Genomic DNA, 13,334 nt, shown 5'->3' with positions numbered 1-13,334 from the left:
CCTTTGGATTAGGCCATAGATTTTAGATTTTGAACTTGACATTAGGGACAGTGTTTGCTGCTTTTCATAAAGCTGTTATCTTTGCTTTGCAGAGTGTTTGGCACCTGGAATCCTCTATGAATAATTTGGGGGATGATAATGATGATGATGGTGATGATTTAGTAGTGCACTGATTTGGGAAGCAGCGTGGCCTAGTGGAAAAAGCACAAGCTTCAGAGTCAAAGGACCTGGGGTATAATCCTGGCTCTGCTACTTGTCTTTGTCATTAAATTTATCTGTGCCTCATTTACCTCATCTGTAAAATAGGATTAAGACTGGGAGCCCAAGTGGGACATGGACTCTGTCCAACTTGATTAGCTTGTATCTACTTAGTTCAGTGCCTGGCACATAGTAAGCACTTAACAAATACTATTAAAAAGTATAAAAAAAACCCTTAAATTGAAAGGATTGATGAGCCTAGTGTTGAACAATGTGTTTAGAAACAGGCTAGCCTGCCTTAAAACCCTACATATCCAAGGCAAACATAGGAAATTTTATTTGACATTGATAAATTAGTTAGATCATATTGTTTTCTCTGACATTCGTCAGGCACAAAATGCATTATCTAAATTGAACGCCTTCGCATATTATCTTCAGGCAACACAAATTAATTTCTAAAGATGCCAGATGCTCCTTATTTATGTAGTGTTAAAATTTCTAGATCATGGGGCTGGTTTTCTATTATGTGGAATTGAAGTAATATAAAAGCATGATGGAAAAATAACATGACAGTCTCTCCATTTCCTCTGCTTAATCATCTCTTTTTCTATATTTCATTCTTTATGAACTTGTTCAGTACCATCAACTCTCTTCTGGACAATTCCTTTTTCTTTAACAACATTTGATGTGGCCCACCTGTAGTCAGATATAAACCAGAAGAGCAGCTGGTTTAGATCTGCTAACAGGTGGGCTACATCAAGTGTTGTTAAAGAAAAAAAGAACTGTCCAGGAGAGAGAATAATGGTAGCGAACAAGTTCATGAAGAATGAAATGTGAAAAAAATTGTGAAGCCGAAGAAATAGGGAAAAAGATTCATTTGATTATTTTTCCATCATGCACCACTTCCTTACTTGTGCAAATTGAGAGCATTAAATATATGTGTGAAAAAACACCCCTCTATGAATCCTTCTACAAAATGGAATTAACTGCAATTTACTTAATCACTTAGCTGTAATTGGATCATGATAGGATTCAGGGTTTACTTTAAGTACTGTTCCCTTCAGTGCATGAGAAGATGCCAAATGGCCCTTTCTCCTCTGGACAGATTTGTGCCAAACTTCTTAAAATCTTAGTTCTCCATACACACTAGTGAAGTTGGGCTCTAAGGAATGGTAAGGTGGGAGATATTTACTTGATAGCATGCAGAAAGGATTTCACAACAAAGAGGCCCAGACAATGATTGCCCTGATGGTCACTCCCTTAATTAATCAAATTAGGAGACTATTAATAGATAATAGATTTATTTGGGTAATGGTCTCTGCTGGACAATTCAGCAAGCTGCCTTGAGTGACCTAGAGATCTGGAGACACAGCATACTTCATTCTGCCAAAACGCATGTTATCACTACATGTTTTGGCTTGAAAGTTGTTAGGGCATTAAGGAATGTTTTCCTGACAGCAAGTATCTGTTTGGATAGAGCATCAGAAGAAAGCGTGGCACCAGGCATGGTGATTACTGCAATGTGAATTTTCCTTAATGCTTTTATAAGAATAGCATACCCACATTATGGGAGAACTGAATGGAGTAGTTCTACTTTGAATATTCAAGAAAAGTCTCTTATGAGGCAGGGTTACTGTCTTAAAATCACCTGAATGGTATGAAGACATGGTACAAAGGGGAAAATCAATTAATCAATCGTATTTGGAAGCAAAGAAAATGGAAGCAAAGATTCAGAGGAAATGAAGTATACAGTAATACACTACTGCTACTCAGGGTTTTTGGTTTTTTTTCCTCTAGAGTCAATAAACCTGGAGACTTTCTTCAGCTATGCATATCTAGATATAGGAGGGGGATGAATCATTCAGAAGTCTCACACAGATCTCTCATTACATCCTCCAACTACTAAGCACTCAATACAGTGCGTTGCACTCAGTAGAAGCTCAATAATGACCATTGATTGATTAATCAGGGTTGTAATCACAAGTGTTGTAGAATAAAAGTTGGTCTTTTTCCTCATCAAGCTCTTCTTTCCTGTCATGCTTCTTTCAGCATTTTGTTGATGGCTTTTTTTCCCCTTTTCTCTTCAAATTCAAACAGGTGGCCTCTGCATTGCACAGTCATTGAAAATCCCTCAGGATCGGAAAGACAAGTCCATTGATTTTGACAGAATTATCAAACAGCTCCTGGAGACACCCAACTCGAGAGTCATTGTGATTTTTGCCAGCGATGAGGATATAAAGTAAGAGTGACAGATGAAATGAGCTAATTTGCAATTGACAATAATTGAAGCACTATGTAATAATGAGGAGTGGAAAAGAAAAAGCATTGGATGAAAGATGTTACTCTAGTGATGCATATAGATGATACACAAAATCTAATATCTACTGAAATATATGAAATCATAGGGAATGATGTAAAAAGCATGTCACTGGCATGCATTTTTCTTTTTCTTTTCTTTTTCTTCATTTAGCAAACTGCACTGCATCATTTTTAGAGTGAAAAGACAAGTAGATGCATTGAAGTTTTATGATTGCTTTACAATTCTAACAAAATAGGTGGCAGATGTTTCAGCAAAGTAGTGTCTGTGGCAGACAAAGTGCATACAGTAGCTTGTAAAAAGGAATCATAAGAGAAATATCTATTTGGCAAATATTATTCTACTGATTTAGTATCACTTCTATGAAGTGCCATTTCCTAATTCTCAGGGCAGAGAGTAGGATGTTGTTTTGGGGTGTGATGTTTGGCAAACCAAATCATTTAACCCCTTTGTACCTCATTTTACTCAATTGTAAAGTGGGTACAATAATAAGAATGTTCAAGAAGGAGAGCAGTAACAATCTTTCTTAGTGGTCATATTGTGAAATAGCTAGGGTTGTAAAATGTTCCAAGAACTCAGCATAGCAGATTATAAGCATGTGGTTTGCATTCATTTTTATTATTATTGTTCCATATTCTATGTCAAAGTATTCATAATTATGCTGTCTCAGTCAAATTACTTGTCTTCCAAAGTATGATTTGGGAGCATTGACATTTCAATTTACGAATAAACTCTACCGTAATGTTTCTTTTCAGAATCTTTGAGTTCTGGGCAGCACGTTGTGTGGATTCTTGGAACATTAATTTTGTGCAGGAGTATCAGGGAGATGACATTAACTTTTAGATTTTTAAAGCCAAGAGGGAGATCCTATTCAGAAGTTGTTATGATCATTTGTCATTTGGATTTTAATAGCTCTGGATTTGTTTACTTTAATGAGTGTCTTCTTTCAGGTTATTCAGCAGCCTTCTGTTGTTTGTTTTTTACTGTTTGATTTGCAAAGTACAAATACTTAAATGTTGTTCCCTGTCATTTGGCATTAACATGTGGAATTTAATGCTCCTTTCCACAGGCAGATCCTTGCAGCAGCAAAAAGAGCTGATCAAGTGGGTCATTTTCTGTGGGTGGGATCAGACAGTTGGGGCTCAAAAATAAATCTGTTAAATCAGCAAGAAGACATTGCTGAAGGAGCAATCACCATTGTGCCTAAGAGAGCGACGATAGAAGGTAAGACCCTGATTTTGATTGTTTCTATTTCTTGGAATTTGTCTGAAATTTGGGGCCATGAATGATTGATAGTAGATAACTGTATGGCTCTCATATGGACCAAAACACATGTGCAGGCTCACTGCTTATCTGTTATATATTCAGTCAGCACAGAGCGTAGTTTCTGTGAAACCTAAATAAGTCTAAAAACCCTGTTGTGTTGCTAAAAGAAGTTGTTCCCATTTCAAAGGCATTGCATTATTTTCACAATAGCAAAGTTACTATCATTCATTTTTACGTTTATGCCACAGGAATTTTCAGATGGGACACCATTACACTTAATAAGAAGTAAAAAAAAAAAAAAACACCCCACCATTGTATAATATATAACTTAGGAAAATAAATCCTCCTTCTAATTTATCCATTGCTTTCATAGCAGGATAATGACATGAAATGTGTCCTGACAATCCCTTTCAAAATCCCTTCCAGAGTATACTGGCTCTTTTGACTTCCTGTAATGCTTGGAATAAGTGGTTATGTGTCTGCCCTGCCTTTAAGTGGGCTTTGAATCAATCAATCAATCAATCATATTTATTGAGCGCTTACTGTGTGTAGAGCAGTGTATTAAGTGCTTGGGAAGTACAAGTTGGCAACATATAGAAACGGTCCCTACCCAACAGTGGGCTCACAGTCTAGAAGGGGGAGACAGAGAACAAAACAAGACATATTAACAAAATAAAATAAATAGAATAGATATGTACAAGTAAAATAAATAGAGTAATAAATACGTACAAACATATATACATATATACAGGTGCTATGGGGAAGGGAAGGAGGTAAGGCAGGGGGATGCAGATGGGGTGGAGGGGGACAGGTAGGAGGGGGCTCAGTCTGGGAAGGCCTCCTGGAGGAGGTGAGCTCTCAGTAGGGCCCTGAAGGGAGGAAGAGAGCTAGCTTGGCAGATGGAGGGAGGGAGGGCATTCCAGGCCAGGGGGATGACGTGGGCCGGGGGTTGACAGCAGGACAGGCAAGAACGAGGCACAGTGAGGAGATTAGCAGCAGAGGAGCAGAGGGTGCAGGCTGGGCTGTAGAAGGAGAGAAGGGGGGTGAGGTAGGAGGGGGCGAGGTGATGGAGAGCCTTGAAGCCGAGGGTGAGGAGTTTCTGCCTGATGCATAGGTTGATTGGTAGCCACTGGAGATTTTTGAGGAGGGGAGTAACATGCCCAGAGCATTTCTGGACAAAGACAATCCGGGCAGCGGCGTGAACTATGGATTGAAGTGGGGAGAGACGAGGATAGGACATCAGAGAGGAGGCTGATACAATAGTCCAGACGGGAAAGGATGAGAGCTTGAACGAGCAGGATAGCAGTTTGGATGGAGAGGAAAGGGCGGATCTTGGCAATGTTGCGGAGCTGACACCGGCAGGTTTTGGTGACGGCTTGGATGTAAGGGGTGAACGAGAGAGTGGAGTCGAGGATGACACCAAGGTTGCGGGCTTGTGAGACAGGAATGATGATAGTGCCGTCAATGGTGATGGGAAAGTCAGGGAGAGGGCAGGGTTTGGGAGGGAAGACGAGGAGTTCATTCGTGGACATGTTGAGTTTTAGGTGGCAGGCAGACATCCAGATGGAGATGTCCTGAAGGCAGGAGGAGATGCGAGCCTGGAGGGAGGGGGAGAGAGCAGGGGCAGAGATGTAGATTTGGGTGTCATCAGCGTAGATATGATAGTTGAAGCTGTGGGAGCGAATGAGTTCACCAAGGGAGTGCGTGTAGATCGAGAACAGAAGGGGACCAAGAACTGAACCTTGAGGAACCCCACAGTAAGGGGATGGGAGGGGGAGGAGGAGCCTGCAAAAGAGACTGAGAATGAACGACCGGAGAGATAAGAGGAGAACCAGGAGAGGATGGAGTCTGTGTAGCCAAGGTTGGATAGCGTGTTGAGGAGAAGGGGGGGGGTCCACAGTGTCAAAGGCAACTGAGAGGTCGAGGAGGATTGGGGTAGAGTATGAGCCGTTGGATTTGGCAAGCAGGAGGTCATTGGTGACCTTTGAGAAGGCAGTTTCTGTGGAATGTAGGGGACGGAAGCCATACTGGAGGGGGTCGAGGAGAGAGTTGGCATTGAGGAATTTGAGGCAGCGCGTGTAGACGACTCATTCAAGGAGTTTGGAAAGGAATGGTAGGAGGGAGATGGGGTGATAACAAGAAGGTGAGGTGGGGTCAAGAGAAGGTTTTTTTAGGATGGGAGAGACATGGGCATCTTTGAAGGCAGAGGGGAAGGAACCAGTGGAGAGTGAGCAGTTGAAGATGGAAGTTAAGGAGGGGAGAAGGGATGGAGCAAGAGATTTCATGAAATGAGGGGGAATGGGGTCAGAAGCACACATCCTGCCCAATTGATATAATAATAATAATGGTATTAAGCGCTTACTGTGTGCAAGGCACTGTACTAAGCGCTATGGTAGATGCAAGCAAACTGTGTTGGACATAGTCCCTGTCTCACGTGGGGCTCACAGTCTCAATCCCCATTATACAGATGAGGTAACTGAAGCACAGAGAAGTAAAGTGACTTTCCCAAGGTCACACAGCAGGTAGGTGGTGGAGCTGGGATCTGACTCCCAGTCCTGTGCTCTATCCTCTATGCCATGCTGCTTCTCCTTTGTTATCCTTCTGTGCTAACAAAATTGCTGATTCCAATTTATGTTCTCATTTACTTTAAAGAGAAAAGTTCATTATGAAGTAGACACTGTGTAAAGAAAAAAAAAGAATTCTTCTTTTGGTACCTGGATTTGTATTCCTTTTTGTCAGGCCAGCTCTCCAAAGACTCCTTGGAACATGTTTCACACGTTAAAATGAGCTCTATCATTTGACTCAGAGAGATCAAATATTTGCATTCCTTTCTACTCTGCCTCCACTATAATCTAATTAATTATTCTACTCAGAAGGCCACTAGGAACCGAAAGGTCTGTGTGGGTTTTGTTGAAAGCCCAGGTGGCTTGTATTTCCAAGTTCTATTCCTACATTCTCCAGGAGAAACACATTGCTTGAATTATTTACATGTTACATGGTTGGTACTGAATTTGAATTCACAGAGTTCTCTCTCCCAAGACATTTTCCAAAAGAAGAGTGTATTTCATAAAGTCAGGGCAAATAAATTAGTAGTCACCCAGTAATTGAAAGCTAGTTCTTTTCAATGTGGACTTGCTCCTCTTCCGTCTCCTTTCCTGCAGTAAACGTATCAGAACCCTTGAGAAATTGGCCTGTGACGTATGAAAATATACTCATAGAGCATTTCTATACTTTTGTCATGAAACCCTCAGCTAACAAAGCCACAACTGACAACTTCTGTTCAAGCAGAAGGGGGCTGAATTTTTTTTGTTTGTTTTTTCTTAGAGTTGAGCCTAGTCTAGTTGTAATACAGTGATCAGGTGAACTCAGCTTTCCAAAATTTTATCCCAAAAGCAGATTGGTCATGCACTGATTTACCTTCCCAGGTCTTTTTTCTCTGGAGACAATTGGAAATGGCAGCAGCAATGTAAATTAAGTGCAGGGACTTTCCACAGATATGAAGGTTAAAATGGAAAGTTGTGTTATAACTGTTGAATTCATTCAACAATGCTGATACCTTGCAAACGTCTCTGTCAGTAAACAGGTACTGTGTTGAAAAAGCCCCTTTCAATTTGACCACTGCATTGAACCTGTCACCTCAACAGCCAAGTGTTAAGAAGAGCTTTATTTTTCTTCCTTAGAATCTTGCATTACTCTATTATAAATAACCTTAATGTCATATAATAATAATAATAATAGCATTTATTAAGCACTTACTATGTGCAAAGCACTGTTCCAAGCGCTGGGGAGGTTACAAGGTGATCGGGTTTTCCCACGGGGGGCTCACAGTCTTAATCCACATTTTACTTATGAGGTAACTGAGGCCCACAGAACTGAAGTGACTTGCCCAAAGTCACACAGCTGACAATTGGCGGAGCTGGGATTTGAACCCATGACCTCTGACTCCAAAGCCCATGCTCTTTCCACTGAGCCATGCTGCTTCTCTATGATGATTCCTATATGACATTTCCTATGTATTTTTTGTTCTTCGGAGGGGAGCCACAAAGAAGTCTATGGTTCCAGCATCTTGGGGCTGCTGACTGTTTCCATCTCATGAGCCAAGGGCTTTATTGTCATTTTTTTACTTCCCCACTGCTTGATGAGCCAGGAAATCATAGGGATCATCTTTGGCTCGACGTTGCCCCATTAACCAAGGCATTCAATGATCTTCAGCTTTGTAATCTTTCATTAGTAGAAAAAGATCAAAACTTCATTAAATACTTTCCAAGAATTCTGCTTTGATATTTCCTTGTTCTGCTGTGAACTGGTTAGGTTCAATGGTTGGCATCTTGTAGCAAATTTCATAATGGTAAATAGAGCTGAGATAATGAAGAATGGGTTTTCAGAAGCCACAACAATTGTAACAACTTTCAGATAGTTCTGAAGAGCAGTTTAGTTTTGACATAAACTTGAAATATTTAGAAAATTGCTCCTGTGGTAGAGTCAAAGCAGGATATACCTTAAAATCAGATTTTCCCTAGAGCTTTTAATATTTCCTGATTTTAAATGACTCACACTACTTCAATCAATCAATCAATCAATGAATCGTATTTATTGAGCGCTTACTTTGTGCAGAGCACTGTACTAAGTGCTTGGGAAGTACAAGTTGGCAACATATAGAGACAGTCCCTACCCAACAGTGGGCTCACAGTCTAGAAGGGAGAGACAGAGAACAAAACCAAACATATTAACAAAATAAAATAAATAGAATAGATATGTACAAGTAAAATAAATAGAGTAATAAATATGTACAAACATATAGGTGCTGTGGGGAAGGGAAGGAGGTAAGACTGGGGGAATGGAGAGGGGGATGAGGGGGAGAGGAAGGAGGGGGTTCAGTCTGGGAAGGCCTCCTGGAGGAGGTGAGATCTCAGTAGGGCCTTGAAGGGAGGAAGAGAGCTAGCTTGGCAGATGGGCAGAGGGAGAGCATTCCAGGCCCGGGGGATGACGTGGGCCGGGGGTCGACGGCGGGACAGGTGAGAACGAGGCATGGTGAGAAGATTAGCGGCAGAGGAGCGGAGGGTGCATGCTGGGCTGTAGAAGGAGCGAAGGGAGGTGAGGTAGGAGGGGGCGAGGTGATGGAGAGCCTTGAAGCCAAGGGTGAGGAGTTTCTGCCTGATGTGCAGATTGATTGGTAACCACTGGAGATTTTTGAGGATGGGAGTAACATGCCCAGAGCGTTTCTGGACAAAGACAATCCGGGCAGCAGCATGAAGTATGGATTGAAGTGGGGAGAGACACAAGGATGGGAGATCAGAGAGAAGACTGATGCAGTAGTCCAGACGGGATAGGATGAGAGCTTGAATGAGCAGGGTAGCAGTTTGGATGGAGAGGAAAGGGCGTATCTTGGCAATGTTGCAGAGCTGAGACCGGCAGGTTTTGTTGACGGCTTGGATGTGAGGGGTGAATGAGAGAGCGGAGTCGAGGATGACACCAAGGTTGTGGGCTTGTGAGATGGGAAGGATGGTAGTGCTGTCAACAGTGATGGGAAAGTCAGGGAGAGGGCAGGGTTTGGGAGGGAAGAAAAGGAGTTCAGTCTTGGACATGTTGAACTTGGACTTCAGGAATGCCTTTTCATCACTTTTCTTTACCTACTTTCTGGAACAAGGGAACTCTGAGACTTTTATATATTTTTATTTAATGTGTTCATTGATGGTGGTAAAAAAACTCAAAAACATCCTTGCACTAAGCTGTAATTGCATATATTGTGATGGTCTTCCTGAGAAAAGGGATATTCAAAAGTGCACAGAAGCAAAGCTATAAAATTTCAGAAATAATGATTCCTCAAGTAGAACAGTTAAATTGGAAAATATCCCTAGTGTACATGATTTAATGGAAGAAAACAGATATGTATTGATAAAATGATCAATTTGATACCCCACCCACTAGGTTTGATGTATCTCTTTCAACTTAAATCTTATCTTGGTTGCAATAGTCAATACAACCCCAAGATGTGACAATGAAACTGAAGAAAACTAGCTATGAACTAACCTTTACCAAGGATAGCCTACCCTCAACCAAAGATTTTCACCAACACCGTAGAATGTAATGCTATTATTGAGTTATATTTCCTAAGCAATACACTACCCAGAAGTAGGTAGAGAGAGCCTCTTGGAGAGCTTTGGATTTTAGGAGAGCTTTGAAGGTGGGAAGAGAAGTGGTCTGACAGAATGTGGAGGGGGAGGGAAGTTTTAGGACAGAGGGAGGACATGGGCAATGAGTCAACATTGGGAAAAATGAGCTTTAGGTATAGAGATTAGGTTGGTGTTACGGATGCAAAGTATGTGGGTTGGCTTGGAGTAGGGGATCAACAGGTATTATAGGCAGAAGAGAGCTAATTGAGTGCCTTAGAGCCAATGGTAAGGAGTTTCTGTTTAATGTGGAGGTGGATGAGCAACCACTGGAGGTTCTTGAGGAGTGGGGAGATGTGGACTGGATGTTTCTTCAGAAAAAATATCTGGGCAGCAGAGCGAAGTAAGGGCTGGAGTGGGGAAAGACAAGAATCAGGGAGGTCAGTAAGAAGACTGATGCAAAATCAAAGCAGGTTGGGATAAGTGCTTGGATTAACATGGTAGCAGTTTGGATGGAGAGGGAAGGATAGATTTTTAGTGAAGTTGTGAAGGTTGAAGTGACAGGATTTCATTAGCGATCAACTATATGGGATGAATAAAACAGATGGGTCAGGGGTAATGCTTGGATGAGAAGGGGAGAAGTTTGGAGAAGAATGGGCAAATTTTAGAGATGTGACGATGTTGGAACATCTGACTTCTAGAGCAGCTTTATTTATGTGATCTGTAAGCCATTGCACCATTAAATGAGAAGCAGTGCTGCCTAGTGGAAAGAGCATGGGCCTGGATTCAGAGGACCTGGGTTCTAATCCAAGCTCTGCCACTTGTCTGCTGTGTGACCTTGGGCAATTCACTTCACTTCTCTGTGCCTTAGTTCCATCATCTGCAAAATGGAGATTCAATACCTGTTCTCCCTCCTAATTAGACTGCGATCCCCATGTGGGATCTGATTATCTTGTATCTACTCCACCTCTCAGTACAATGCTTGGCACATAGTAGGTGCTTAACAAATGCCACAGATATTATTATTATTATCATTATTATGGAAAGACTGGATCACCAAAAATGAGGTCCTGGAACACAGACATCAGAATTGAGGCAATGCTCAATTGCCTCATTGCTTTCATGCTGATGGATTGACCTTCATTCCAAGACCTCATTGTTGGTGATCCTCATTGTTAGTGGAAAAAGCACAGGACTGTCAGTGAGGACACTCAGGTTCTAATTATAGCTGCTACACCTGACTTCTGTGTGACCTTGGGCAAGTCGCTTATCTTCTCTGGGCCTCAGTTTCCTCATAACAAGTATCCTCCCCATTAGATTGTGAGCTCCACGTGGAACAGGGACTATGGCTGATCTGATTGTATTAAACAGCGTGGTTTAGTGGCAATAACACAGGCTTGGGAGTCAGAGGTTGTGGGTTCTAATCCCAGCTCCACCACTTATCAGCTGTGTGACTTTGGGCAAGTTGCTTAACTTCTCTGTGCCTCAGTTCCCTCATCTGTGAAATGGGGATTAAGACTGTGAGCCCAATGTGGGACAACCTGATTACCTTGTATCTACCCCAGTGCTTAGAACAGTATTTGGCACATAGTAAGTTCTTAAAAATACTATTATTATTATTATTATTATTATTATTTCTACTCCTTTGCTTAGCACATGGTAATGTCATTACAATTGTCTCTATTATTATTATTATCATTCTGTATTGCCATTTAACATTAAGGTGTGAGGGTGGCATTGATAGGGGAGACTGTGATAAATCTAGGTTTCACAACCTAAAAGAAAATTGGACATTGCAATTGTTTGATTGACTTTCAGTTTTTCATGAAGTTTGATTGACATCTCATTCTGTTGCACAATCTCATCAAAGATGTTGAATTTCTTGATTCAATTTTTTTCCATCTGTATATTGTCATCATTGGACAATGTACAATCTAGGTAACATAATTTGTTTCTAGAATTCAGCAGGATATATTTGGTCAAACTGTTACATCACCTCATTCTTTAGGGTACTAAATATGGACCACCTAAATAGTTATTTAAAATTTCTATTTCAAGAGCAAATATATTAATGATGGGTAGTTCCCTAGAGGCCCGCCCGCCATCACACCGCGCGGCCTTGCTGCTCCCGGAGGGTTCCTCTCCTCAGAGCGCGCCGCCATAGACGCCCGGGACTCCGTTCCCGAGAGGCCCGCCTGCCCGCCCGCCCGCCATCACACCGCGAGACGCCCGGGACTCCGTTCCCGAGAGGCCCGCCCGCCATCACACCGCGCGGCCTTGCTGCTCCCGGAAGGTTCCTCTCCTCAGAGCGCGCCGCCATAGACGCCCGGGACTCCGTTCCCGAGAGGCCCGCCCGCCCCCATCACACCACGCGGCCTTGCCGCTCCCGGAAGGCTCGTCTCCTCAGAGCGCCGCCATTGACGCCCGGGACTCCGTTCCCGAGAGGCCCGGCCGCCCGCCCTCCCGCCATCTCAGCGCCCCCACGGACGCCCCCCCTGCTTCCACCCCCCCCACTTCGGAGGCCTTCCGTAAAGTGCCCCTCATCCCCCCCCCCCCCTTCCCGGTCCGGTCCTGACTGACTCTCCCCCCGCCCCCAGGTAAAAAGCCCTTGTTAGCACCTTGTTAGCACCATGTTAGCACCATGTTACATGTTAAATTAACGACAACCTCATTCCCACCTCCTCAGCCCTCCCATGCTAGTTGACTGTTCGCTCCCCTCCCCAGGTATCTCTGCTCCCTGACCCTCCTTAACTGGCCCACCCTACTCCAGCTCTTAATAGTTTGTATCTGCTCTCTGTGGCATCATTGTCTGCCAATTCTATTATTGCCATAGCATATTGATTGCTCAACTACACCCTGTGATGCCATCGCCTACTTTTATCATTGCTACTGTTTTATTGCTTCTGCATCTCAATTGTTAACCCCCCGCGGTAATGTCACTCTCCCTGATGACCTCACCATGAACTTTCAGTTCCCTTGCTCCCAACTGCCATTCCCATTCCTCACCTTCCCCTTCCCCTCTCCCACCCAGCTGTTTCCCTCCCTCTCACCCACCAAGACCGCTCCCCCTCAACCCCTACCAAGGATTCCTCTGTACCAGCGCAGGTCCTCCGCTTCTCCCTCCCGGCCCCCCTTCCTCCCCTTCTCCCCGCCCCCACCCCATCCCAGTTCTCCTTTCCCATCGCCACGCCCCTTCCCACTCTCCCCGCCCAGGCCCCCGCCAACTCATCCCAATCCAAACCCTCCCCACCCCTCGCACCCTTCCCCCTCCCTCCCCTCCCTCGACAGCTGATGCCAAGTGTGGCCTCTGGAACCCCCGCTCCGTTTTAAGTAAGGTCCCTTTCATCCTGGACCTTTTCCTTTCCAGTTCTCTACTCCTCCTCGCCCTAACTGAAACATGGCTGTCGCCGGACGACACGGTCTCTTCTGCTGCTCTCTGCAGT

The 13,334-nt window shown here is 43.4% G+C and overlaps 1 protein-coding gene across 4 annotated transcripts in view; it reads left to right on the top strand.

Annotated features, from left to right (window-relative positions):
• Positions 1–13,334, top strand: part of GRM7 (glutamate metabotropic receptor 7) — an 808,167-nt gene that overhangs the window by 370,731 nt on the left and 424,102 nt on the right. For all 4 annotated transcript variants that reach the window (XM_038740578.1, XM_038740577.1, XM_038740576.1 and 1 more), the window contains exons 3-4: positions 2,296–2,437; positions 3,585–3,739. In XM_038740578.1, coding sequence (XP_038596506.1) covers positions 2,296–2,437; positions 3,585–3,739 — 297 coding nt within the window. The remainder of the gene's footprint in view (positions 1–2,295; positions 2,438–3,584; positions 3,740–13,334) is intronic.

This window comes from Tachyglossus aculeatus, chromosome X1 (genome assembly GCF_015852505.1).
Source record: "Tachyglossus aculeatus isolate mTacAcu1 chromosome X1, mTacAcu1.pri, whole genome shotgun sequence".
Lineage (NCBI taxonomy): Eukaryota > Metazoa > Chordata > Mammalia > Monotremata > Tachyglossidae > Tachyglossus > Tachyglossus aculeatus.
Note: the sequence above shows the minus strand (reverse complement) of the source record. Positions and strands in the feature narration are given on the sequence as shown.